The sequence below is a fragment of the Anolis carolinensis genome, unplaced genomic scaffold, assembly GCF_035594765.1.
Source record: "Anolis carolinensis isolate JA03-04 unplaced genomic scaffold, rAnoCar3.1.pri scaffold_15, whole genome shotgun sequence".
Classification (NCBI taxonomy): domain Eukaryota; kingdom Metazoa; phylum Chordata; class Lepidosauria; order Squamata; family Dactyloidae; genus Anolis; species Anolis carolinensis.
Window position 1 is genome coordinate 1,020,027 of NW_026943826.1, and position 25,158 is coordinate 1,045,184.

At 42.5% G+C, this 25,158-nt stretch overlaps 1 protein-coding gene across 4 annotated transcripts in view; it reads right to left on the bottom strand.

Moving 5' to 3' along the window:
* The window catches only part of zbtb17 (zinc finger and BTB domain containing 17), a 39,136-nt gene that overhangs the window by 5,927 nt on the left and 8,051 nt on the right, over positions 1-25,158 (bottom strand). For 2 of the 4 annotated variants that reach the window (XM_062965769.1, XM_062965772.1), the window contains 11 exons: positions 22,241-22,435; positions 19,184-19,324; positions 17,763-17,870; positions 16,146-16,390; positions 15,867-16,009; positions 11,657-11,957; positions 10,405-10,492; positions 9,916-10,032; positions 7,788-7,908; positions 3,981-4,111; positions 928-1,149 (listed from right to left, as the gene is read on the bottom strand). In XM_062965769.1, the coding sequence (XP_062821839.1) occupies positions 928-1,149; positions 3,981-4,111; positions 7,788-7,908; positions 9,916-10,032; positions 10,405-10,492; positions 11,657-11,957; positions 15,867-16,009; positions 16,146-16,390; positions 17,763-17,870; positions 19,184-19,324; positions 22,241-22,435 (1,812 nt within the window). Of the gene's footprint in view, positions 1-927; positions 1,150-3,980; positions 4,112-7,787; positions 7,909-9,915; positions 10,033-10,404; positions 10,493-11,656; positions 11,958-15,866; positions 16,010-16,145; positions 16,391-17,762; positions 17,871-19,183; positions 19,328-22,240; positions 22,436-25,158 lie in introns of all 4 variants that reach the window. The other 2 variants (XM_062965770.1, XM_062965771.1) reach the window with 2 other exon arrangements.

The window sequence follows — 25,158 nt, forward strand, 5'->3', positions numbered from 1 at the left end:
CATCTATCAATAATAATAATAATAATAATAATAATAATAATAATAATAATAACTTTATTTTTATACCCCGCCCCATCTCCATAATAATAATAATAAAAATAATTATTATTATGTAAGTAGAGAATTCTAGGTACCGCTTAATGTGGGGAGGCTAGTTTAACTTAATTTATGACCCCATAAAACCACTGGTGATAGATGCCACCCGAAAGGCAGTTGCATCTATCAATAATAATAATAATAATAATAACTTTATTTTTATACCCCGCCCCATCTCCATAATAATAATAATAATAATAATAATTATTATTATTATTATGTAAGTAGAGAATTCTAGATACCGCTTAATGCGGGGAGGCTAGTTTAACTTAATTTATGACCCCATAAAACCACTGGTGATAGATGCCACCCGAAAGGCAGTTGCATCTATCAATAATAATAATAATAATAATAACTTTATTTTTATACCCCGCCCCATCTCCATAATAATAATAATAATAATTATTATTATTATGTAAGTAGAGAATTCTAGGTACCGCATAATGCGGGGAGGCTAGTTTAACTTAATTTATGACCCCATAAAACCACTGGTGATAGATGCCACCCGAAAGGCAGTTGCATCTATCAATAATAATAATAATAATAATAATAACTTTATTTTTATACCCCGCCTAATCTCCCCGAAGGGAGTCGGGGCGGCTTAAAACAAACAAATAACAGTAACAAAGCAACAAACAATTATCCCAGTAAAAAAACATCAACATCAATAAAAACAATCAAGTGGGAAATGTAGGTACCACTTATGTGGGGAGGCTAATTTAACTCATTTACGATACCATAAAAAACCGCAGCAGCGTGCGGAAGAACGAGGAAGTACTCCCATCAAGGATTCGGTGTCACAAAGTGGCCGACGAAGCGACACATACACACCTGTGAGCTGCGTGACGGCGGTGGCGGCCAGGGCCTCGGTGGCCAGGGCCACCATCTCGTCGGAGGCCACGGTCACGATGTTGAGCTCGGCCGTCTCCCCGCCGCCGGCCTCGAGCAGCTTCATCCCGGCCTTGCCCTGGTGCACCGTCTTGACGTGGGAGCGCAGGTTGTCCACCCGGTTGAAGCCACGGCCACACTTGTCGCACAGGAAGGGCTTCTCGCCTGCAAACACACAGAGAACGGGTGTCACGGATTGCGTCTGCTGTCAACTTCTGAGTTCACCCACGCCAGTTGTCAAGGCAGAAAATAAAAGAGAAATATAGCACAACCAAATTATTTATTTACTCTATTTATACCCCGTAGACCTGACTTATGACTGAAGTGGGTCCTTTGATGGTAACGCAGACGTCCCCTCTGAGAGAAGCCCTGTCCACACTCCAGACGTGTATGGGTTTCCTCTCCAGTGTGGGTCCTTTGATGGTAACGCAGACGTCCCCTCTGAGAGAAGCCCTGTCCAGACTCCAGGCGTGTATGGGTTTCCTCTCCAGTGTGGGTCCTTTGATGGGAACGCAGATGTCCCCTCTGAGAGAAGCCCTGTCCACACTCCAGACGTGTATGGGTTTCCTCTCCAGTGTGGGTCCTTTGATGGTAATGCAGACGTCCCCTCTGAGAGAAGCCCTGTCCACACTCCAGACGTGTATGGGTTTCCTCTCCAGTGTGGGTCCTTTGATGGGAACGCAGACGTCCCCTCTGAGAGAAGCCCTGTCCCCACTCCAGACGTTTATGGGTTTCCTCTCCAGTGTGGGTCCTTTGATGGGAACGCAGATGTCCCCTCTGAGAGAAGCCCTGTCCCCACTCCAGACGTTTATGGGTTTTCTCTCCAGTGTGGGTCCTTTGATGGGAACGCAGATGTCCCCTCTGAGAGAAGCCCTGTCCACACTCCAGGCGTGTATGGGTTTTCTCTCCAGTGTGGGTCCTTTGATGGGAACGCAGATGTCCCCTCTGAGAGAAGCCCTGTCCACACTCCAGGCGTGTATGGGTTTTCTCTCCAGTGTGGGTCCTTTGATGGGAACGCAGATGTCCCCTCTGAGAGAAGCCCTGTCCACACTCCAGACGTGTATGGGTTTCCTCTCCAGTGTGGGTCCTTTGATGGGAACGCAGATGTCCCCTCTGAGAGAAGCCCTGTCCACACTCCAGGCGTGTATGGGTTTCCTCTCCAGTGTGGGTCCTTTGATGGGAACGCAGACGTCCCCTCTGAGAGAAGCCCTGTCCACACTCCAGGCGTGTATGGGTTTCCTCTCCAGTGTGGGTCCTTTGATGGGAATGCAGATGTCCCCTCTGAGAGAAGCCCTGTCCACACTCCAGGCGTGTATGGGTTTCCTCTCCAGTGTGGGTCCTTTGATGGGAATGCAGATGTCCCCTCTGAGAGAAGCCCTGTCCACACTCCAGGCGTGTATGGGTTTCCTCTCCAGTGTGGGTCCTTTGATGGGAACGCAGATGTCCCCTCTGAGAGAAGCCCTGTCCACACTCCAGACGTGTATGGGTTTTCTATCCAGTGTGGGTCCTTTGATGGGAACGCAGATGTCCCCTCTGAGAGAAGCCCTGTCCACACTCCAGGCGTGTATGGGTTTCCTCTCCAGTGTGGGTCCTTTGATGGGAACGCAGATGTCCCCTCTGAGAGAAGCCCTGTCCACACTCCAGACATGTATGGGTTTTCTATCCAGTGTGGGTCCTTTGATGGGAACGCAGATGTCCCCTCTGAGAGAAGCCCTGTCCACACTCCAGGCGTGTATGGGTTTCCTCTCCAGTGTGGGTCCTTTGATGGGAACGCAGATGTCCCCTCTGAGAGAAGCCCTGTCCACACTCCAGGCGTGTATGGGTTTCCTCTCCAGTGTGGGTCCTTTGATGGGAACGCAGATGTCCCCTCTGAGAGAAGCCCTGTCCAGACTCCAGGCGTGTATGGGTTTCCTCTCCAGTGTGGGTCCTTTGATGGGAACGCAGGTGTCCCCTCTGAGAGAAGCCCTGTCCACACTCCAGGCGTGTATGGGTTTCCTCTCCAGTGTGGGTCCTTTGATGGGAACGCAGATGTCCCCTCTGAGAGAAGCCCTGTCCACACTCCAGGCGTGTATGGGTTTCCTCTCCAGTGTGGGTCCTTTGATGGGAACGCAGATGTCCCCTCTGAGAGAAGCCCTGTCCACACTCCAGGCGTGTATGGGTTTCCTCTCCAGTGTGGGTCCTTTGATGGGAACGCAGACGTCCCCTCTGAGAGAAGCACTGACCACACTCCAGACGTGTATGGGTTTCCTCTCCAGTGTGGGTCCTTTGATGGGAACGCAGACGTCCCCTCTGAGAGAAGCACTGTCCACACTCCAGGCGTGTATGGGTTTCCTCTCCAGTGTGGGTCCTTTGATGGGAACGCAGATGTCCCGTTGAGAGAAGCCCTGTCCACACTCCAGGCGTGTATGGGTTTCCTCTCCAGTGTGGGTCCTTTGATGGGAACGCAGACGTCCCCTCTGAGAGAAGCACTGTCCACACTCCAGGCGTGTATGGGTTTCCTCTCCAGTGTGGGTCCTTTGATGGGAACGCAGACGTCCCCTCTGAGAGAAGCCCTGTCCACACTCCAGGCGTGTATGGGTTTCCTCTCCAGTGTGGGTCTCTTGATGGGAACGCAGATGTCCCCTCTGAGAGAAGCCCTGTCCACACTCCAGACGTGTATGGGTTTCCTCTCCAGTGTGGGTCCTTTGATGGGAACGCAGACGTCCCCTCTGAGAGAAGCACTGTCCACACTCCAGACGTGTATGGGTTTCCTCTCCAGTGTGGGTCCTTTGATGGGAACGCAGACGTCCCCTCTGAGAGAAGCCCTGTCCACACTCCAGGCGTGTATGGGTTTCCTCTCCAGTGTGGGTCCTTTGATGGGAACGCAGATGTCCCCTCTGAGAGAAGCCCTGTCCACACTCCAGGCGTGTATGGGTTTCCTCTCCAGTGTGGGTCCTTTGATGTGAACCCCCACCCACCCACCCACCCCACAACTCAATCCCTACTCACAACTTCACCTGTGTGGATGATGATGTGCTTGGAGAGGTCGCCCACGTTCACAAAGGCCTTGTTGCAGATGTTGCACTTGTGGGGCCGGATGTTGTCGTGGTGCCGGATGTGGTTGGCCAGCTGGCTGGACTGGACGAACCTGGTGTTTTTCCCCCAAAAAAAGAAAGCATTCAAACATCTTCTATATATATAAAAGAGTGATGGCATCACGGCGACCAACAAAACAACAAAACTACAGGCCCCCCAACCTCGAAATTTGACAACACAACCCATCATCCACACCTCAAGGTAATATTATAATGTAATACAATATAATAAAAATACAGTATTATAATTGTATATTTATATGACATGTGATATTACTAATAATATTGCAATATAATGGTATTGTACAAGATAGTAATATGTAATGCTTATATTGTGCTATGCTAATAATATAATATATTGTACTAGCTTTTCCCGGCCACGTGTTGCTGCCGCTTATGGGAATCCTTTGTTGGCCAGGTGGAATAGCAGTGAATAGCCTTGCAGTCTCAAAGCCTGGCCATTTTCTGGAGTAGCTGGAGCTTTTTGTTGTATGAACATAGAGGCATGGATGAGGGGTTGTGCTGCCAAGTTTAGTGTTTCTGGGATGTGTAGTTTTGTTGTTTTGTCCTAGGCCGAAATTTCATTACCCTTTTATCTATATAGATAAATGAGTGATGGCATCACAGCGACCCACAAAACAACAAAACTACAGGCCCCCCAACCTCGAAATTTGACAACACAACCCATCATCCACGCCTCTAGGTTGATACAACAAAAAGAAAAGAAAAATGAAGTCCTAATTAGAGGGAGAGGAATAATTGTTTTTATCCAATTGCTGCCAGTTAGAGGACTAATCTCTGCCCACTTGGTCTCCTAGCAACCAACTCAGCCGAGGGGACAGGCAGATTTAGGCCTCACTTAGACTTCTTCCACAGATTATCTAATTTGCAGTGGATTATATGGCAGTGTAGACTCAAGGCCCTTCCACACAGCTATACAACCCATTTATAATCTTATATTATCTGCTTTGAACTGGATTATCTTGACTCCACGCTGCCATATAATCCACTTCAGTGTGCAGTCGGACACAACTGGACTTAATGTCTGGGGAAAACCTTGACCCTTGACCTTAACTACCACCAATTCCTCAATCCTTTATTTCCCAGACCACCAGACTTCGCCACAGCAACGCCTGGCCGGGCACAACTAATATATACATATATAAGCCGCAGTTCCGCAGATCAGAAGCTTGCAGTGTTGCCTGCAGCAGAGCCATTGCACTTCAGCCAAGCTTTAGAAGTTACAGAACCCTTTACGATGTACACAACTAAAGAGGAAAGTGAACGCACGATCTGACTAACTCACAGCAGACATCTTGCCCCTCTCCATGCTCACAGAAAAAATGGACTTCAAACTGACCCGCCTAGCCATTTTTGCTGACACGCTGTCGCATGCAAATTGATTGGATGACTTATGTCTTTTGTGGCCAAATTTGGTGTGATTTGGTCCAGTGGTTTTGTTGTTTACTCCATGGGAATTATGCACATTACATTTTTATGTACAAACTATCTGTGCCCTGCCACACATTGCTGTGTTGTTGTCTGGTGGTGTTGGTGAGAAATTGTTGAGGTCGTGGTGGTATTGAATGTCTGTTGTATGGTTGTCTTTATGTTTAGTGTGCATTTGGTTGTTTGTGTCCTGTGAAAGTGGTGAGGATAGAGGACACTGTTTGTGTTGGATTAGTGAGACTCTACTGTATATTTGTAATCTTATATTATCTGCCTAGAACTGCCCCTTCTACACAGCTGTATAAAATGCACACTGAAGTGAATTATCTGGCAGTGTGGACCCAAGATAATCCAGTGCCAAGCAGATAATATAAGATTATAAATGGGTTATATAGCTGTGTGGAAGGGCCTTGAGTCTACACTGCCATATAATCCAGTTAAAATCAGATAATATGTATCTTATAGGCAGTGTGGAAGAGGCCTAAGTGAGGCCTAACTCTGCCTGTCCCCTGGATGAGTAGGTTGCTAGGAAACCAAGTGGGTGGAGCTTAGCCCTCTAACTGGCAGCAATTGGATAAAAACAATTATTCCTCTCTCTCTAATTAGGACTTTATTTTTCTTTTCTTTTTTTGTATCAACCTAGAGCCATGAATGATGGGTTGTGTTGTCAAATTTCGAGGTTGGGGGGCCTGTAGTTTTGTTGTTTTGTCCGCTGCCCTGATGCCATCACTCTTTGATATACAGTAGAGTCTCACTTATCCAACATTCTGGATTATCCAACACATTTTTGTAGTCCATGTTTTCAAGATATCATGATATTTTGGTGCTAAATTCATAAGTACAGTAATTACTACATAGCATTAATGTGTAATGAACTACTTTTTCTGTCAAATTTGTTGTATAACATGATGTTTTGGTGCTTAATTTGTAAAATCATAACCTATTTTGATGTTTAATAGGCTTTTTCTTAATCTCTCCTTATTATCCAACATATTCACTTATCCAACATTCTGCCGGCCCATTTATGTTGGATAAGTGAGACTCTACTGTATATAGATATATAAACACACACATATACACACATATAATTTCTATTATTATTCTATTATTATTGTAACATATTATCATATTATTACTATTATATTATTATTACTGTAGAGTCTCACTTATCCAACATAAACGGGCTGGCAGAACTTTGGATAAGCGAGTATGTTGGATAATAAGGAGAGATTAAGGAGAAGCCTATTAGACATCAAATTAGGTTATGATTTTAAAAATTACGCACCAAAACATCATGTTATACAACAAATTTGACAGAAAAAGTAGGCAGTAATGCTACGTAGTAATTACTGTGTTTACGAATTTAGCATCAAAATATCACAATGTAATATAATAATAATAATAATAATAATAATAATAATAATAATAATAGTTTATTCTTGTACCCCGCCCCATCTCCCCAAAGGGACTCGGGGCGGCTCACATGGGGCCTTGCCCAACATCACAATAGAAAATCAAAACAAAAACACAAATTTACAACAATAAATCAACAATATCGGTAAAACAATTGAAAAGGACAATCTTACAAGATGAAATGTTAAAACAATGTATTGAAAACATTGACTACAAAAATGTGTTGGATAATCCAGAACGTTGGATAAGCGAATGTTGGATAAGTGAGGCTCTACTGTATTAAATATATATAAAATGTCTATTATTATTCTATTATTATAGTAGTATATTATCATATTATTACTATTATATTATTATTCATGATTCATGACTACATTGAAACTAGAATAGGGAGAAATCAGCGTGGAAACTGCAAGAGGGACCATAGATGGCTGTACATGGAAATAAGGGTAGTAAATAGTTTTTGATTTATTAAATACAGTTATATATTACAATTATATATTTTTTTGTAATTTAAACTATACATATTGTGAAATTATGGTTTTCTCGAAGTGACACACCACCCAAGTCATGTTCGGTTTTTTGTGGTGAATTTTGACACACCAAGCGCAAAAGGTTGCCCATCATTGGTATAGTATAATATGAGTGTTATATATTATTATATTGTTAAAGCTGGGGCTAACAGCGGGAGCTCACTCCGCTCCCCGGATTCCAACCTGCGACCTTTTGGTCCTCAAGTTCACATTACTTCAAATACTCTCCTGTCATCTCCTGGAACATCGTCATAATATTATGTCAATAACGTTTTTTGTTTACACCCAATTAATATCTATCAATATTATTTTATAATTCTTGATGTGAGCTCACCTTTTGCCGCAGCGCTCGCAGACGTAGGGCTTCTCCCCGGTGTGCTGCCTCACGTGCGCAATGAGGGAGCTGGCCTGGGTGAAGGCCTTGCCGCAGATGAGGCACTGGCAGGGCTTCTCCCCTGCGAGGAAGGAAGGAAGGAAGGAGGAAGAGGTGAGGCACAGTCCGATCCCTCTCAGCAGGTGGCCATCCAACCTCTGCTTCAAAGCCTCCGGCAGATAAAGTTTGGAATGGATAGATCAGGGGTTTGTCATGGTTTTGTCATGATCTCCAATCTTTGACATCTCCGGTCGGCTGCCAGCCATAAAACCTCAATTACCCTCTGGTATGTCAGAGCCCCTACATAAATGGGCCAAAGAGAAGGTTCTGGTATTCTGTACAATAATAATAATAATAATAATAATAATAATAATAATAATAACTTTATTTTTATACCCCGCCTCTATCTCCCCGGAGGGGACTCAGGGCGGCTTACATGGGGCCGAGCCCGAATAAAAACAGTAGCAGTATAAAACACAGCAATAGACAACAACTTGCACAATAAAAAATAAAAAAATTAAACATTAGCCAATAAAAAACAAGAACTAATAAAAACATGGATTAAAACTGAGAGATTGTAAAAGTAGACTGGGTAAGGTGCTGTTGGAATCTACCAGCGTGTGTCTTGGACGGGCCAGGCATAAAACCTCAATTACCTTCTGGTATGTGAGAGCCCCTATATAAATGGGCCAAAGAGAAGGTTCTGGTATTCCGTACAATAAAACCTGTTGGAATCTACCAGCGTGTGTCTTGGACGGGCCAGGCATAAAACCTCAATTACCCTCTGGTATGTCAGAGCCCCTATATAAATGGGCCAAAGAGAAGGTTCTGGTATTCCGTATAAATAAAACCTGTTGGAATCTACCAGCGTGTGTCTTGGACGGGCCAGCCATAAAACCTCAATTACCCTCTGGTATGTGAGAGCCCCTATATAAATGGGCCAAAGAGAAGGTTCTGGTATTCTGTACAATAAAACCTGTTGGAATCTACCAGTGTGTGTCTTGGTGCTTTCTTCTGGTGGGAGACTGACCCACAGCACAACTCGGAGAAGAGAACCTAACAAACATGTATCACATATTGTTATTATATTATAATCACTACTTATGACAATGAATCTCGAACTGTGCTATTTGAGCACATTGACATTTGATGGGTCCCTGTCATGATCTCCAAATCTTTGACATCTCTGGACACAGAGCAAGCGCTGACAAAGAACAGATGCCAACCATAAAACGGGCCAGCCATAAAACCTCAATTACCCTCTGGTATGCGAGAGCCCCTATATAAATGGGCCAAAGAGAAGGTTCTGGTATTCTGTACAATAAAACCTGTGGGAATCTACCAGCGTGTGTCTTGGTGCTTTTCTGATGGAAGACTGACCCACAGCACAACTGGGAGAAGAGAACCTTACAATCCATAAAACCTCAATTACCCTCTGGTATGTGAGAACCCCTATATAAATGGGCCAAAGAGAAGGTTCTGGTATTCTGTACAATAAAACCTGTGGGAATCTACCAGCGTGTGTCTTGGTGTTTTTCTGATGGAAGACTGACCCACAGCACAACTGGGAGAAGAGAACCTTACAATCCATAAAACCTCAATTACCCTCTGGTATGTGAGAACCCCTATATAAATGGGCCAAAGAGAAGGTTCTGGTATTCTGTACAATAAAACCTGTGGGAATCTACCAGCGTGTGTCTTGGTGCTTTTCTGATGGAAGACTGACCCACAGCACAACTGGGAGAAGATAACCCGACAGGTTCTGGAAAATCAAATGCACGAGGGCGATTGGCTGAGTTTGCAAGGGCCTGGGAATCAGTTTGCAACTGTTGCTGTCCTGCTGCTGACTATGTCTAAGGCCTTCTTCGCTGCTGATGAACTCAGAGACCACATGGATCCCACAGATGAGCAAATCTGCCCAACATGACAAAACTAAGGCCTGAGGGAGTGTCCAACCCCTTCCCATGCAGGAAAAGCACACTCCGATCCCTCCCAGAAGATGGCCATTTAGCCTGTTTCAAAGCCTCCAAAGGAGCCTCCACTGGACTCCGAGGACTCCGTCCAAAGGCCGTGCCCCAACCTGTCTCACCTGTGTGGATGCGGACGTGGCGCTGCAGCGCTCCGGGGTCGGCGAACTGGCGCTGGCAGTGGACACAGATGTAGGGCTTCTCCCCACTGTGGATGCGCAGGTGCCGCTTGAGGTTGCCTGGGAAAGACAGAGAGGGAGGGAGGGGGTGATGAGGAGGAGGAAGGCAGCGGGGGGGGGCAGGACCTCAAGACACCTCCAAGGTCACGTGGCCACTGGCAGGACCGCCAATGTTACCTTCCCACCAATAGGAGCAGTACCTATTCATCTACTCACATTTGCATGCTTTTGAACTGCTAGGTTGGCCGAAGCTGGGGCTGACACTCATGTGAGCTGCCCCGAAAACACACAACAACCCTGTGATCCTGGTCACGAAAGCCTTCGACAACACATTGCTCTGAGTGTTTTTGTTCTTGTGCTGGGTCTTGTTGCTGCTCATAATTTACTCTGCTGTGCATTTACGGGGAGAATCTTTTGTAAATAAGCCCCTACCGGAGGTGGTGAACTGCTTCCCGCACTGGCGGCACTTGAGTGGCCCGTCGGCGATGTGCACCTTCAGGTGAGCCTTGAGGTTCCCCACCTGTGGGGAGAGAGAGAGAGAGAGAGAGAAGGTGGGAGTGGATTGTTTTTATTGGCTGAGGAGATGATCCATGGTTTCGTTGGCTTCCTTGCACAAGTCTGCATTTTGGGTCATCAGCTGATTTTTTGATCTTGGTCTTAATGGCCTTTGTTCTGATGTCTTGCTCCTGGGCTGCAAGGATCAGGCCTTCTGTCTCCTTCTTCAGGGTCCCATTCGTGAGCCAGAGACAGGTCTTTTCCTTGTCAGCTTTTCCTTCAATTTTGTCAAGGAATTTTTCATGCAATGTTTGTTGTGCCAACTCTCAGCTCTAGTTTGTGGTGCAGTTTTCTTGTACTGATTCTGCTCTAGTTTGTGGTGCGGTTTTCTTGTACTGATTCTGCTCTAGTTTGTAGTGCGGTTTTCTTGTACTGATTCTGCTCCAGTTTGTAGTGCGGTTTTCTTGTACTGATTCTGCTCTAGTTTGTAGTGCGGTTTTCTTGTACTGATTCTGCTCTAGTTTGTAGTGCGGTTTTCTTGTACTGATTCTGCTCTAGTTTGTAGTGCGGTTTTCTTGTACTGATTCTGCTCCAGTTTGTAGTGCGGTTTTCTTGTACTGATTCTGCTCCAGTTTGTAGTGCGGTTTTCTTGTACTGATTCTGCTCCAGTTTGTAGTGCGGTTTTCTTGTACTGATTCTGCTCCAGTTTGTAGTGCGGTTTTCTTGTACTGATTCTGCTCTAGTTTGTGGTGCGGTTTTCTTGTACTGATTCTGCTCTAGTTTGTGGTGCGGTTTTCTTGTACTGATTCTGCTCTAGTTTGTGGTGCGGTTTTCTTGTACTGATTCTGCTCTAGTTTGTGGTGCGGCTTTCTTGTACTGGTTTTGTCTGCTGTGCTTTGAGGAGTTTCTTATTTTTGACTTCAATCAGAGCAGATTCTTCCCTTTGCTTTACATATTCTGCCAGGGCATGTTCTTCTTCTTTGACTGCTTGTTTTACTTGCAAGAGTCCTCTGCCCCCTGATCTTCTAGGCAGATATAGCCTAGAAGATCAGGCTATTATTATTATTGACACAACGGTGTTGTATGACACAGCAAACAAGATAGATATGCTGGATTTTATTATATTATTATTATTATTATTTGGGGGGATCCACAGAGGTGCCCCACCACGGCCCGTGGGCCCACTCACCTGGTTGAACTTCTTCTCGCAGTGGGGGCACTTGTGCTCCTTGCCGGCGTCGTGGGTCTCGAGGTGGCGCATCTTGGAGGTGGGGTCCGAGAAGGAGCGTCCGCAGAAGTCGCAGCGGTAGGGCTTCTCCCCGCTGTGGACCAGCTGGTGCCGCTTGAGGTTCCCCGAGGTGGTGAAGAGCTTCCCGCAGTCCTCGCAGCGGTACTTGGCCTCCCCCGTGTGACGCTTCTTGTGCAGGTTCAGCAGGCTCACCAGGCGGTAGCTCTTCCCACACTCCTCGCAGCTGTAGGGCTTCAGCGGGCTGCAAAAAAGGGGGGCAACAATGATTTGGGGGGGGGGGGGGATTTGGGGCCCCGGTGGCAAAGTACTGTCTATACTCGAGTATTATAATAATAATAATAATTTTATTCTTATACCCCGCCTAGTTTGAATTGCACTTGGTGGTTGATTGATATTATTACCTCTGTATTAACTCCTGTTTTATTGTCTTACTGTGATTTATTTTTATATTTATTGTATACTAGCTGTGCCCGGCCACGCGTTGCTGTGGCAAAGTGGTTGTGGTATTGGTTAAAAATTGTTGTGTAATTTTTATTTGACATTATTTGTATTTTTTAAAATTAATTCCATTTCATTGTAAGTTATCTTTTTATTTATTATATTTTATTTTCTTGTATAATTTTTAGTTATTTTTTTGTTATTATGGTATTTTATTGTATTAATTTTTTAGTGTTTTTTATTATTTTTTATTGGGTTGCTAGGAGATCTAGTTGGAGGAGCTTAGCCTTCTAACTGGCAGCAATTGGATAAAAGCAATTATTCCTCTCCCTCTAATTAGGACTTTATTTTTCTTTTCTTTTTGTTGTATCAACCTAGAGGCGTGGATGATGGGTTGTGTCGTCAAATTTCGAGGTTGGGGGGCCTGTAGTTTTGTTGTTTTGTGCGTCGCCGAGATGCCATCACTCTTTTATATATATAGATTGTTAAATGTATTTATGCGGTTGCTTTTGTAAATTGTGCTAGTCGGGCCATGTCCCATGTGAGCTGCCCCGAGTCCCCGCAGGGAGATGGTATAAATAAAGTTATTATTATTATTATTATTATTATTATTATTATTATTATTATTATTATTCAGCCCTTTTTTTAAGACTGAAAAAGCCCCCCTCGGCTTATACTCGGGTGAGGGTCCTGGTTGGCTTATATTTGGGTCAGCTTATACTCGAGAATATATGGTACATTTATCATTTTTCTCTATTATTATCGGTATTATTATATTTATTATTTTTCTCTATTATTGTTGCTACTATTACATTTCTTTTACTCTATTTTTATTATTAATAATGTATTTATTATTTCACTCTGATATTATTATTATTATTGCATTTATTATTTTACTCTATTTATTATTACTTGTACAGTAGAGTCTCACTTATCCAAGCTAAATGGGCCAGCAGAAGCTTGGATAAGCGAATATCTTGGAAAATAAGGAGGGATTAAGGAAAAGCCTATTAAACATCAAATTAGATTATGATTTTACAAATTAAGCACCAAAACATCATGTTATACAACAAATTTGACAGAAAACATAATTCAAAACACAGTAATACTATGTTGTAATTACTGTATTTACGAATTTAGCACCAAAATATCACGATATATTGAAAACATTGACTACAAAAATGGCTTGGATTATCCAGAGGCTTGGATAAGCGAGGCTTGGATAAGTGAGACTCTACTGTATTACATTTATTTTACTCTATTTTTATTATTAATAATATATTTATTATTTCACTCTGATCTTATTATTATTATTGCATTTATTATTTTACTCTATTTATTATTACTTGTATTATTTTACTGTAGTAATTATTATTATTATTATTACATGTATTATTTTACTCTATTACTATTAAAAGGATACATAAGCACTTTTACCTTGAAGAAGATGAGAATAATGATTTGATCAGATTTATCTTAAATTTGAGCTTTATGTAAATATTCAAAAACATTTAACATACTGATGCCTCAATTCATGTAATTTTATTGGTATCTATTTTTATTCTTTAAATTTAAATTTCCCGGTTTTTTTGTGGTAAAATTAGGTGCCTCGGCTTATATTTGGGTCAGCTTATACCCAAGTATATACAGTATGTTAAAGTGCTGATCTGCTGAACTTGCAGACCGAAAGGTCCCAGGTTCAAATCCCGGGAGCGGAGTGAGCGCCCACTGTTAGCCCCAGCTCCTGCCAACCTACCAGTTCGAAAACATGCCTATGTGAGTAGATCAATAGGTACCGCTCCATGCAGTCCTGCCAGTGGCCACATGACCTTGGAGGTGTCTATGGACAACGCCGGCTCTTCGGCTTAGAAATGGAGATGAGCACCAAACCCCAGAGTCGGTCACAACTGGACTTAATGTCAGGGGAAAACCTTTACCTTACCTTTATATTTTTATGGTGTTGTAAATTAGTTAAATTAGCCTCCCCGCATAAAGCGGTACCTAAATTTCCTACTTGACAGATGCAACTGTCTTTCGGGCTGCATAGGTCAACAGCAAGCTAGACTATTTAATGGTCAGGAGCTCACTCCGACCCGGGTTGGTTTCGAACTCATGACCTCTTGGTCAGTAGTGATTTATTGCAGCTGGCTCCTAACCAGCTGTGCCACAGCCCATTATCTGTTGTGAGTTTTAGCTGAACTTCAGAGACTCTACTTAGGACGTTGAAAGAGCTCCCAAGATTGCCGAGACCTGTCTTTGGGTTTATGTTTTAGATACTTGGCTTAGACATACAGTAGAGTCTCACTTATCCAACATAAACGGGCCGGCAGAACGTTGGATAAGCGAATATGTTGGATAATAAGGAGGGATTAAGGAAAATTAGGTTATGATTTTACAAATGAAGTACCAATACGTAGTAATGCTATGTAGCAATTACTGCATTTACGAATTTAGCACCAAAATATCATGATATATTGAAAACATTGACTATAAAAATGCGTTGGATAATCCAGAACGTTGGATAAGCAAGTGTTGGATAAGTGAGACTCTACTGTATTGACATTCAGGCTAAAACCTGGAATAGATTGACTGACTTGGAAGCCACAAACTGTTATCACTACAAAGTTGGACTAACCAATAAAGGCCAGAATCCAGTATGGGTTGTATAACTACATAAACAGCAACACGTGGCCGGGCACAGCTAGTCTATATATATAAAAGGGTAATGGAATCACGGCACCGGACAAAACAACTAAACTAAATGCCCCACAACCTTGAAAATTGACAGCACAACCTCTCATCCATGCCTCTACGTTCATACAACAAAAAGAAAAGAAAAATAAAGTCCTAGCCACAGCAACGCGTGGCCGGGCACAGCTAGTCTATATATATAAAAGGGTAATGGAATCACGGCACCGGACAAAACAACTACACTAAATGCCCCACAACCTCAAAAATTGACAGCACAACCTCTCATCCACGCCTCTACGTTCATACAACAAAAAGAAAAGAAAAATTAAGTCCTAGCCACAGCAACGCGTGGCCGGGCATCTATATATATAAAAGGGTAATGGAATCACAGCACCGGACAAAACAACTACACTAAATGCCCCACAACCTCAAAAATTGACAGCACAACCTCTCATCCACGCCTCTACGTTCATACAACAAAAAGAAAAGAAAAATTAAGTCCTAGCCACAGCAACGCGTGGCCGGGCATCTATATATATAAAAGGGTAATGGAATCACAGCACCGGACAAAACAACTACACTAAATGCCCCACAACCTCAAAAATTGACAGCACAACCTCTCATCCACGCCTCTACGTTCATACAACAAAAAGAAAAGAAAAATTAAGTCCTAGCCACAGCAACGCGTGGCCGGGCATCTATATATATAAAAGGGTAATGGAATCACGGCACCGGACAAAACAACTAAACTAAATGCCCCACAACCTCGAAAATTGACAGCACAACCTCTCATCCACGCCTCTACGTTCATACAACAAAAAGAAAAGAAAAATTAAGTCCTAGCCACAGCAACATGTGGCAGGGCACAGCTAGTGTGTTATAATTTCATTATAGTTTTGGGATGTTATGTTACATTTCAGGGGTATATTTTGTATTATTATTACACAAGTATTAGAATTAGTATTTTATAGTGTTATCATTATTACTGATATATTGATGAAGATGATGATGAGCCTCCTACCTGTGTGTCTTCTCATGGGCCTTGCAGGCGGCCGGGTCGGAGAAGGCCTTGCTGCACTCCTGGCAGGAGAAGGGCTTCTCTCCGGTGTGGATGCGGATGTGGCGCTTGAAGTTCCCGGTGTGGGTGAACTCCTTCCCGCAGTCCTGGCGGAGAGGGCACGGGGTCAGGGACGGGCACATGGCGGGCGCACGGGGCCCCTCCCACTACCAGTTTTCAGCACGACCACAGCGGGCGCAATTGTGACCCCGTCCGATTTTGACGGACCCTCGGGCCTCTCACCTCGCACTTGTGAGTGACGGACCCGTAGGTCTTGGACTCGGTCCGGTCACTGTAGGTCCCCGAGCGCAGGAGGCGGGCCTCTCCCGCGCTCTCCTGGCCGGAGTCGCTGCCCTCGGCCTCCTCCTCATCCTCCATCCTGTCCTGCTTGACCTCCGGGGGAAGGTCACCTTCCTCCTCCTCGTCCTCCTCCTCCTGACCCTCCAGCTCCACCTCCATCTCCGCCGGGAGCTTCAAGGCAGTCGCTCCTGGAAAGCCAGAGGGAGGTGTTGAGGTATCATGATCTCCAATCTTTGGCTGACAAAGAACAGATGCCAGCCATAAAACCTCAATTACACTCTGGTATGTGAGAGCCCCTATATAAATGGGCCAAAGAGAAGGTTCTGGTATTCTGTACAATAAAACCTGTTGGAATCTACCAGCGTGTGTCTTGGTGCTTTTTCTGGTGGAAGACTGACCCACAGCACAACTGGGAGAAGAGTACCCGACAATTCGTGGTATGCGAGAGCCCCTATATAAATGGGCCAAAGAGAAGGTTCTGGTATTCGGTACAATAAAACCTGTTGGAATCTACCAGCGTGTGTCTTGGTGCTTTTTCCAGTGGGAGACTGACCCACAGCACAACTGGGAGAAGAGAACCCGACAATTCGTGGTGTGCGAGAGCCCCTATATAAATGGGCCAAAGAGAAGGTTCTGGTATTCGGTACAATAAAACCTGTTGGAATCTACCAGCGTGTGTCTTGGTGCTTTTCTGATGGAAGACTGACCCACAGCACAACTGGGAGAAGAGAACCCGACAATTCGTGGTATGCGAGAGCCCCTATATAAATGGGCCAAAGAGAAGGTTCTGGTATTCGGTACAATAAAACCTGTTGGAATCTACCAGCGTGTGTCTTGGTGCTTTTCTGATGGAAGACTGACCCACAGCACAACTGGGAGAAGAGAACCCGACAATTCGTGGTATGCGAGAGCCCCTATATAAATGGGCCAAAGAGAAGGTTCTGGTATTCTGTACAATAAAACCTGTTGGAATCTACCAGAGTGTGTCTTGGTGCTTTCTTCTGCTGGAAGACTGACCCACAGCACAACTGGGAGAAGACAACCCAACAGGTTTGCAAGGATACTAACTGTGTGTTAACTGGAAAATCAAATGCATGGGGCCGATTACACCTCAATGACCCTCTGGTATGTGAGAGCCCCTATATAAATGGGCCAAAGAGAAGGTTCTGGTATTCGGTACAATAAAACCTATTGGAATCTATCAGCGTGTGTCTTGGACAGGTCAGCCATAAAACCTCAATGACCCTCTGGTATGTGAGAGCCCCTATATAAATGGGCCAAAGAGAAGGTTCTGGTATTCGGTACAATAAAACCTATTGGAATCTATCAGCGTGTGTCTTGGACAGGTCAGCCATAAAACCTCAATTACACTCTGGTATGTGAGAGCCCCTATATAAATGGGCCAAAGAGAAGGTTCTGGTATTCGGTACAATAAAACCTGTTGGACTCTACCAGCGTGTGTCTTGGTGCTTTTTCTGGTGGAAGACTGACCCACAGCACAACTGGGAGAAGAGAACCCGACATGAGGGTCGCCCCATTGCCCTTGCAGCCCCCACTCACCCGCCTGGGGGGCCTTCGAGGGCCGGCCTTCCGCGGTGGGGCTCGCCCGCAAGGGCTGTGGCTCCCGGGCCCCGCTGTCATCTCCTTCCTCGTCCGCCTTCTCTGCACCTGGGAAGAAAGCGGGGCGGTTGCAAAGCAGGCCTCGTCATCTCACTTCTGATCCCACCCCTCACATTGTCGGAAGTCAGCCCCTCACGGCCCAAGCTTGCAGTCCTCAATGAGGAACAGGGTCATTCTGTGCCAAGTGGTCTAAACCATCTAAACCATCATGTCTCCAATTTTGAACAACACTAAAAAAAAGGGCATTCCAGACAGGAAACGATCAGGGCCAGCTAACAGCTCCCAACAAAGGATTCCCCCAGGCAGGAGGCAGCCAGGTGCAAGGCTATTCAATGCTAATCAAGTGAACCAATTGGAACATTTACTCTTGCCTCAGGCAGACAAAAGTTCTTTCTCCCACCCTGGACATCATTCCAGATATACAGATATATATACAGTAGAGTCTCACTTCTCTGGCAAAATGTTGGATAAGCGAATATGTTGGATAATAAGGAGGGATTAAGGAAAAGCCTATTAAACATCAAATTAGGTTATGATTTTACAAATTAATGCATGTAATATATAATATATAATTAATATTATTATATGGTATTATTATTAGTATATTGTAATATATTATACCATTGTTATCAATATTATACAGTAGAGTCTCACTTATTCAACATAAACGGGCCGGCAAAATGTTGGATAAGCGAATATGTTGGATAATAATAAGGAGGCATTAAGGAAAAGCCTCCTTATTAGGTTATGATTTTACAAATTAAGCACCAAGACATCATGTTATACAACAAATTTGACAGAAAAAGTAGTTCGAATGCGCAGTAATGCTATGTAGTAATTACTGTATTTATGAATTTAGCACCAAAATATCATGATGTATTGAAAACATTGACTACAAAAATGCGTTGGATAATCCAGAACGTTGGATAAGTGAGACTCTACTGTATGTCTTTTTATAAGACTGGAATATGCAGGAGTACTCCTGAAGCGGTCTTTGAAGTAGTCGGAAAACGGCTGTTGTCTGGCATGCTGTGTAAATAAGCTGTGTATATCTGCAATAAAGTTTAAGCCGCTGTTTACAGCTGAAAACTGAGGAGCCTGAAGTTTTGTTCCGTGCGATCTGAGCCGCTGCCAGATTCGTCGGAAGAGAGGAAGTGAGACCGAGGAAGGTAATTCGTCTCAATTCAACCCATTCTTTGACAAGGTCTGCAATGGAAAGCAGGATTCTGGACACCAGGGAAGAGAAAGAAGTCGTGCTACTGCTACCTTTCTGCTTGCTCAATTAAATATCCTGTTTGTATTTTTGGATGTTCTGCTATTTTTGGAGAATTCCTGAACACAAATAACACGCGGCCACTGACCTGTCTCCTTGCAGAGTGCATGGGTTTCCTCCTCCTCCTCCGTGGCCTCGGCCTCTTGAGTGGTGCTTGGGGTGGCCTCTCCTTCCTTGACAGCAGCTTCGGCTGCTTCCTCCACGGGACCACCGGGTCCCTTCTCTTGCCCTGGAAAGCACAGCACCCGTGTAAAACAAGCCGTCAAAGAAGAAGAACATGCCCTGGCAGAATATGTAAAGCAAAGTGAAGAACCTGCTTTGATTGAAGTCAAAAATCAGAAACTCCTCAAAGCACAGCAGACAAAAAACCAGTACAAGAAAACCGCACTACAAACTAGAGCTGACAGCTGGCACAACAAAACATTGCATGGAAAGTTCCTTGACAAAATTGAAGGAAAAGCTGAGAAGGAGAAGACCTGGCTCTGGCTCACGAATGGGACCCTGAAGAAGGAGACAGAAGGCCTGATCCTTGCAGCCCAGGAGCAAGACATCAGGACAAAGGCCATTCAGGCCAAGATTGAAAAATCAGCTGATGACCCAAAATGCAGACTGTGCAAGGAAACCGACAAAACCATGGATCATATCCTCAGCTGCTGTAAGAAAATCGCACAGACAGACTACAAACAGAGGCACAACTGTGTGGCCCAAATGATTCATTGGAACCTATGCCTCAAGTACCACCTCCCAGCAGCAAAGAACTGGTGGGATCACAAACCTGCAAAAGTATTGGGAAATGACCACGCAAAGATACTGTGGGACTTCCGAATCCAGACTGACAAAGTTCTGGAACACAACACACCAGACATCACAGTTGTGGAAAAGAAAAAGGTTTGGATCATTGATGTCGCCATCCCAGGTGACAGTCGCATTGACGAAAAACAACAGGAAAAACTCAGCCGCTCTCAGGACCTCAAGACTGAACTGCAAAGACTCTGGCAGAAACCAATGAAGGTGGTCCCAGTGGTGATGGGCACATTGGGTGCCGTGCCAAGAGATCTCAGCCGGCATTTGGAAACAATAGACGTTGACAAAATTACGATCTGCCAGCTGCAAAAGGCCACCCTACTGGGATCTGCACACATCATCCGAAAATACATCACACAGTCCTAGACACTTGGGAAGTGTTCGACTTGTGATTTTGTGATATGAAATCCAGCATATCTATCTTGTTTGCTGTGTCATACTTATAATAATAACAATAATAATAATAATAATAATAATAATAATAATAATAATAATAATAATAATAATACATCACGCAGTCCTAGACACTTGGGACGTGTTCGACTTGTGATTTTGTGATATGAAATCCAGCATATCTATCTTGTTTGCTGTGTCATAATAAAATAATAATAATAATAATAATAATAATAATAATAATGTCTCCAACCTTCAGCTGCAATGAGAGGTGGGTAAGAAATAAAAGTATTATTATTATTATTATTATTATTATTATTATTATTACTCCGCTTTTTCTCTCCAAGAAAAGAGACCCAAAGCATCTTACAGCACAACCGGGGCAATGGAACCATGGAATTATAATAATCATTAAGAATACTAATAATAATAATTAAGAATACTAATAATAATTGTTATGACCCCCACCTTCAGCTGCAATGAGAGGTGGGTAAGAAATAAAATTATTATTATACAATTATTATTATTATTATTTCTCTCCAAGAAAAGAGACCCAAAGCATCTTACAGCACAACTGAGGCAATGGAACCATGGAATTATAATAATCATTAATACTAATAATAATAATTAAGAATACTAATAATAATTGTTATGACCCCCACCTTCAGCTGCAATGAGAGGTGGGTAAGAAATAAAAATATTATTATACAATTATTATTATTATTTCTCTCCAAGAAAAGAGACCCAAAGCATCTTACAGCACAACCGAGGCAATGAAACCATGGAATTATAATAATAATTAAGAATACTAATAATAATAATTAAGAATACTAATAATAATTGTTATGACCCCCACCTTCAGCTGCAATGAGAGGTGGGTAAGAAATAAAAATATTACTGTTATATAATAAAAATAATTATATTATTATTATTATTATTATTTATAATAATAGTAATAATACTCCGTTTTTTCTCTCCAAGAAAAGAGACCCAAACCATCTTACAGTACAAGCGAGGCAATGGAATCAAAGAATTATAGTAATAATTAAGAATCCTACTACTAATAATAATTGTTATGACCCCCATCTTCAGCTGCAATAAGAAGTGGGTAAGAAATAAAAGTATTATTATTATTCCACTTTTTCTCTCCAAGAAAAGAGACCCAAAGCATCTTACAGCACAACCGAGGCAATGGAACCATGGAATTGTGATAATAATTAAGAATACTAATAATAATAATTGTTATGACCCCCACCTTCAGCTGCAATGAGAGGTGGGTAAGAAATAAAAGTATTATTATTAATAATAATAATACTTTTATTTCTTACCCACCTCTCATTATTATTAATAATAATAATACTCCGTTTTTTCTCTCCAAGAAAAGAGACCCATAGCGTCTTCCAGTACAAGCGAGGCAATGGCGTCTGAGGGTGGGAGGGGCCCCAGATTCCTACCAGGGGCTGGGCTGTGGCGCAGGCTGGTGAGCAGCCTGCTGCAATAAATCACTCTGGCCATGAGGTCATGAGTTCGAGACCAGCCCGTGAGCTGTGAGCACCCGTCAATTAAAAAATAAAATAAAAAAATAGCCCCTGCTCGTTGCTGACCTAGCAACCCAAAAGCTAGTTGCATCTATCAAGTAGGAAATAAGGTACCACTTATAAAAGTGGGGAGGCAAATTTAACTAATTTACGACGTTGGAATGAGGAAGTGCGGTCACAGTGGATGATGAAGCAGCTGCTCCCCCCTGTGGCCAGGAGAAGGTTAAATTAAAATTAAAAATAAATAAATTGCCTCTGTGTCTGTCTCTGTCTCAGTTCTATGTGTATATGGGCATTGAATGTTTGCCCTATATGTATATAATGTGACCCGCCCTGAGTCCCCTTCGGGGTGAGAAAGAAGGGCGGAATATAAATACTGGAAATAAATAAATAATAAATAATTAAATTACCTGCTGGGTCTGGGTCTGGGTCCTGGGGGCCAGGGGAGGGGGTCCCGGCATCCACGGCCAGGGCCCTGAGCGAGTGGCAGGCGCTGATGACCTCCTGCATCTGGAGGAGGCCGGCCACCGCCAGGACGTCCTCCACGTTCTCCGGGCTCAGGCTCAGCTTCGCCGTGTACATGAACTCCAGCACCCGCTCCAGCCCTGCAGAAAGGAGAAAGGGGTCGGGGGGGGGGGGGGGGGGCATCAGGGCTGTAACCTATATATATGGAATCCTGGCGACTGACAAAACAACAAAACTACAGGCCCCCCAACCTCAACATTTGACAACACAACCCATCATCCAAGCCTATAGATATATAGATAGATAGATAGATAGATAGATAGATAGATAGATAGATAGATAGATACAGTAGAGTCTCACTTATCCAAGCTAAATTGACCGGCAGAAGCTTGGATAAGCGGGTATCTTGGATAATATAATAATAATGATGATAATAATAATAATATACTACAATAATAATAGAATAATAATAGAATGATCTATATATCTATATATATAAAAGGGTAATGGCGTTTCGGCCTAGGACAAAACAACAAAACTACACATCCCAGAAACACTAAACTTGGCAGCACAACCCCTCCTCCATGCCTCTACGTTCATACAACAAAAAGAAAAGAAAAATAAAGTCCTCATTAGAGGGAGAGGAATAATTGTTTTTATCCAATTGCTGCCAGTTTGAAGGCTAAGCTCCGCCCACTTGGTCTCCTAGCAACCCACTCAGCCCAGAGGACAGGCAGAGTTAGGCCTCACTTAGGCCTCTTCCACACTGCCTATAAAATACAAATTATCAGATTTGAGCTGGATTATATGGCAGTGTAGACTCAAGGCCCTTCCACACAGCTATATAACCCATTTATAATCTTATATTATCTGCTTTGAACTGGATTATCTTGACTCCACACTGCCATATAATCCACTTCAGTGTGCATTTTATACAGCTGTGAAGAAGGGGCCTCATATAATCCAGTTCTAAGCAGATAATATAAGATTATCAATATACATTAGAATCTCGCTTATCCAACATAAACAGGCCGGCAGAACGTTGGATAAGCGAATATGTTGGACAATAAGGAGAGATTAAGAAAAAACCTATAAAAATCAAAATAGGTTATGATTTTACAAATTAAGCACCAAAACATCATGTTATACAACAAATTTGACAGAACAAGTAGTTCATTACATATTAATGCTATGTAGTAATTACTGTATTTAAGAATTTCCACCAAAATATCACAATGCATTGAAAACATTGACTACAAAAATGTGTTGGATAATCCAGAACGTTGGATAACTGAGACTCTACTGTATAATAATAATAATAATAATAATAATAATAATAACTTTATTTTTATACCCTGCCCCATCTCCCCGAAGGGACTTGGGGCGGCTTACATGGGGCCTTGCCCGATACAACAATATAATAACAATAACAAAACAATAACACAATTATCCCAACAATAAAAACCATCAGCATCAATAAAACAGTCGTTAAAATCTACATGCAGCATAAAATGTTAAAAACAGGAGGCTAATTCATAGATCTAGGCCAAAGTGCAGAATATTGCTGCTGTATCTGATCTGAACCGGATTATATCTCAGTGTAGACTCAAGGCCCTTCCACACAGCCTTACAATCCACAATGCCAAGGCAGATAATCCCCAATATCTGCTTTGAACTGGATTATCTTGAGTCTACACTGCCATATTCAGTGTGGATTTTATACAGCTGTGTAGAAGGGGCCTCATATAATCCAGTTCAAAGCAGATAATATAAGATTCTAAATATAATTATTTATTTATTTATTTATTATTTACTACATTTATATGCCGCCCTTCTCACCCCGAAGGGGACTCAGAGCGGCTTGCAAATTAAATTTACATACAATATTATATTATTAGCACAGTACAATACTGGTAATAAATTACTATATTGTACTGTATCAATATATTGTAATGTTATTAGTAATATTACATATAAAATATAATATATAATAATAATTATTATATTGTATTATTAGTATTATATCATACTAGCTGTGCCCGGCCACGCGTTGCTGTGGCAAAGTGGTGGTGGTATTGGTTAAAAATTGTTGGTGTAATTTTTATTTGACGTTATTTGCATTTTTTTAATTAATTTTATTGTAAGTTATATTTTTATTTATTATATTTTATTATTTTCTTGTATTATTTTTAGTTATTTTCTGTTATTATAGTATTTTATTGTATTAATTTTTTAGTGTTCTTTATTATTTTTTATTGGGTTGCTAGGAGACCAAGTTGGAGGAGCTTAGCCTTCTAACTGGCAGCAATTGGATAAAAGCAATTATTCCTCTCTCTCTAATTAGGACTTTATTTTTCTTTTCTTTTTGTTGTAACAACCTAGAGGCGTGGATGATGGGTTGTGTTGTCAAATTTCGAGGTTGTGGGGCCTGTAGTTTTGTGGGTCGCCGTGATGCCATCACTCTTTTATATATATAGATAGATTACAATATAATATTATGTTATAATTATTATATATTATTATAAATTATATCAGGGGTCCCCAAACTAAGGCCCGGGGGCCGGATGCGGCCCTCCGAGGTCATTTACCTGGCCCCCGCCCTCAGTTTTATAATATAATATATTGTATATACATATAATATTGATAATAATATTATAATGTAATACAATATAACACTAATAATAATACCATATAATAATATTAATTATATATTCTATATTACGTATAATATTACTAATAATATTACAGTATAGTGGTATAGTTCGATATAGTAATATATAATGCTAATATTGTGATATGCTAATAATATTATATATTGTATGTACAGATAACTTGTAAGCCACTCTGAGTCCCCTTTGGGGTG